Source organism: Rhinichthys klamathensis, unplaced genomic scaffold (assembly GCF_029890125.1).
Source record: "Rhinichthys klamathensis goyatoka isolate OS25496 unplaced genomic scaffold, OSU_Roscu_1.1 h1tg000216l_1, whole genome shotgun sequence".
Classification (NCBI taxonomy): Eukaryota; Metazoa; Chordata; class Actinopteri; order Cypriniformes; family Leuciscidae; genus Rhinichthys; species Rhinichthys klamathensis.
This window is the reverse complement of record NW_026606741.1, coordinates 1,104,128-1,107,642: the sequence shown is the minus strand read 5'-3', so window position 1 is coordinate 1,107,642 and position 3,515 is coordinate 1,104,128. Positions and strand designations below refer to the sequence as shown.

Below are 3,515 nucleotides of genomic sequence, written 5' to 3'. Positions count from 1 at the left end.
CCCCTTTAAGAAAGACCACGACGAGGTCATTCTTCCCTAGTGATTTCCCGGCCACCAGAGCGTGAGAAGCCGTTACGGCCGCCACTAACACTTTGAGCGTGGAGGGGGTATGACCCAAAAGCTTCAGGTTCGGGTCCAGACTCGTCCAATGTGCGGAGGAGTAAAAAACCTGGAGAACAGCCATAGTGTGGAGCGCCGAAGCAGCTCGGCCACTGGAGGCGTATGCTCGGCCGGCAGGCTGAAGTGGTGCGGCAAGGCTTGAACCAGAAATGGAGCCCGCCCTCTCATCGCATTCAGATGCAGCAATGGAAAGGCTGTCATCTTTCTCATCTGATCCACCGAAAGAGACGAGACCAGCCGCTTGAAGAGAGGGACGTTGGTCCGCCTGTGTGAATAGGACCGGCGAGCGAAACACGCGGGGAATGGGCCGGTGTGTGCTTGCTTGTATCTGTCCGCTTTGGCATCCTTTGGTGCACGGTGCTTCTTTTTGCGTGGCTCAAGCAAAGGAAGAGCAGGAAGCGAGTAGTCATCTGTGAAAACAGCCAATCGAGCCCACAGGGTGGGGAGATCCATCCCGTTGCACTCAGGGCAGCCGTCCTTGGTGAGTGCAGCTTCCCCAAACAGGTCACGACCCAAACAGGAAGCACAAAGGATGTGACGGTATCCGCCGAAGAGAGGGCCTCTACAAAAGGCACAGTTAGAACGAGGCATTTGAAATACAACTCTGCTCTTTTAGAAAAAGGTGAGGCGCGGTTTTGCTTAAAAGGAGATAGCACGCCGGATGTCACAGCAGAACAGCGGGCTGAAGGCGGTGTGAAGTTGAAGCTGGCATTCTCAGATCTGCGAGGCAGGGCTTGTTCCGCTGAAGGCTTTTACAGTTAAATGTTTTTTTCTCCAGAGTGAATGTGCAGATGATAACTGAGACCTGATTCACCAGTGAAACTCTTTCCACACTGAGTGCATGTATATGGTTTCTCCCCAGTGTGAATTATCATGTGTATGTCAAGGTTTCCTTTCCGTGTGAAACTCTTTCCACACTGAGTGCAGGTGTGCGTCTTTTTGACTTTTGTTCTCTGAATTGTAAAGTTACGATGTTCCTCCTCCACTTCATTCAGTTCTTGTCTTTGCTCTTTCACTCTCACCTGGTCTAAAATACACAGAAATACAGTTTGAATCAGTTCAAGTGAACCCTTATTTAATGCAATGGCCGAATGTGTGCCAATATAGTCATAGGCCACGCCCATTCTGACCGGCTTGCCATAGGCTTATGCAGTTGCCGCAGCACAGATAATGACCACGCTAGTTGCTTAACTATGTGTCTGCTGTGCAGCTGCACTGCGTTTTAAAAAATTTGCTTCAATATTCTAAAAAAAAAAAGTAGTTTTACCATAGCGTATGCTAAGCCTTATGCAATACGAGAGACCTCTCAAAAGGTAACGTTTGCTCACTATGAAACAGAACAATGCTTTTTAATATGAGTCCCTAGATTACTTGATTTGGTGAAACTCTTCCCACACTGAGTACAGTAGTACGGCTTCTCTCCAGTATGAACTCGCTCGTGTGACTTTAGAGAATCAGAAAGAGTGAAACTCTTGTCACAGTATGAGCACTTGTAAGGTTTTTCTCCAGTATGAATTCTTTGGTGCTGTTTCAGATCACGAGATGTAGTAAAGCTCTTCCCACAGTCACAACACACATGATCTCTCACTTCATTATGTGTTTTCTGGTGCTGTTTAAAACTGTCCAGCCTTGAAAAACTCTTTCCACAGAGAGAACACACATAAGGCTTCTCATCTGAATGAACTTGCAGGTAATCTTTTAGATTTGATGATGAAATAAAATCTTCACCACACTGATCACAGTTAAATGGTTTTTCTTCAGAGTGAATGAGCAGATGAACACTGAGACCTGATTCACCAGTAAAACTCTTTCCACACTGAGTGCATGTATACGGTTTCTCTCCAGTGTGAATTCTCATGTGTGTTAAGGTTTCCTTTCCGAGTGAAACTCTTTCCACACTGAGTGCAGGTGTGCGTCTTTTTGGCTTTTGTTCTCTGAGTTGTAAAGTTACGATGTTCCTCCTCCTCTTCATTCAGTTCTTGTCTTTGCTCTTTCCCTCTCACCTGGTCTAAAATACACAGAAATACAGTTTGAATCAGTACAAGCAAGTAAACCCTTATTTAATAGCAGAAAGCAACATTGATCAGAACTTTCACTTTTTGTTCTGTCATTCACTTGTTAATATGGTAAAAATATGTTTGACAACTAGGTCTGTCGCGATAACCACAATATTGCAGTACCGCGCTACTGACAAGCCAACCGCAGAGGAATGCAAGTAACCGCAGCAACCGCAATATTCGCGCGTTTTCTTTCTTCATCGTTCTTGTTTTGAACTTTGTGAATGTGTATTGAATGTTTAATAAGTTAATTATGATAACAAGACTGTTTTTATCATGGTTATTTGTACAAAGGCTTCGAGGATTTGCACTTAAGCCTAAACAGACTGAATGGGAGAGATCGACTGAGCGTGTGCAATTACATGCGTCTGTCTTTGGGGCTGTTTACACCTGGCCACTTAATGCGTTTTCTCAGATCGGATAGCTATCTGATTTATCAAAACGATTCCATTTACACCTGGTCACATAAATGTGTTTTTGCAAAACGGATATAAATCCGATATTCAACTCCCGCGCTATATGCAGATTTTTAATGGAGTGCACGTCACAGAAAGCAACAGATAGGCTACGAGCTGCATTTTTTGATCACCAGCTAAAGTTTCAAAATCAAAGACCGCAATGAGAGAGAGCGGCAACATCCCTGGTAAGATCATTTTGTTTCTTTACTTTTAATGAAGATGATTGTGTAAAACAGTAAAACTAATGAGACAGACGAATCACAAACAGGAGTGAGAGAGAGAGAGGTTGCGAGAGAGAAAGATTGGGAGGGAGAGAGAGAGAGAGTAAGAAGATCTGGAGAGATCTTCTGGTTTGGCAAAATTCATCACAGACACAGAACCTTTTGAGACAACAAGAATCAACAGATCTTAAATAAGCATAGTAAAACGGGTACTTGCACAGGTAAAGCTCTTTTGTGGCTGACTGATGTGAAGCAGGCGTGTGTCTCTCTCGGTCATGTGGATGCCGAGCGTTCGGGTTCGTCCAGCGCGCGCGAGCGCGGCGTGTTTGAATGTCCTTGTAGGTGAAGCTTGCCAGTCTGGCTGTGTTCATTTTCTTCGCGAGAAGACATGAACAGAGGAGACTTCAAAAAAGATAAAATAAACTTGAAGAAAACAAAAAGAGAAACGATGGATCATCACACTAAGGCGAGGTCCAGATGCACGAGGAGTCACATGATGAAGCATCGAAGAGAGCAGGAAGATAACAATGAGGGAGTTTAGGAAGAGAGTTTTCAGGAAGAGAGAGTTGAAGTGAGCGCGCCGACATATATCACCTGAAGAGATCCAGCCTCTCCCTGTCGGCTTGGCCAATCGGAGAGTTGGAAGTCACAGGCGGGAA

General features: G+C 44.9%; 1 protein-coding gene across 1 annotated transcript; it reads right to left on the bottom strand.

Moving 5' to 3' along the window:
* Positions 1–1,403: 1,403 nt before the first annotated feature.
* LOC130097327 (gastrula zinc finger protein XlCGF49.1-like) lies at positions 1,404–2,104 on the bottom strand. Its single transcript, XM_056264126.1, has one exon. It carries the CDS (start codon positions 2,090–2,092, stop codon positions 1,448–1,450), a length of 645 nt encoding a protein of 214 aa, XP_056120101.1. The 5' UTR covers positions 2,093–2,104; the 3' UTR covers positions 1,404–1,447.
* Between the last annotated feature and the right edge of the window lie 1,411 nt (positions 2,105–3,515).

What these genes read in the sequence shown, in the direction of transcription:
- LOC130097327 (XM_056264126.1), bottom strand. Translation starts at nt 2,092, where the DNA reads ATGAAGAGGAGGAGGAACATCGTAACTTTACAACTCAGAGAACAAAAG.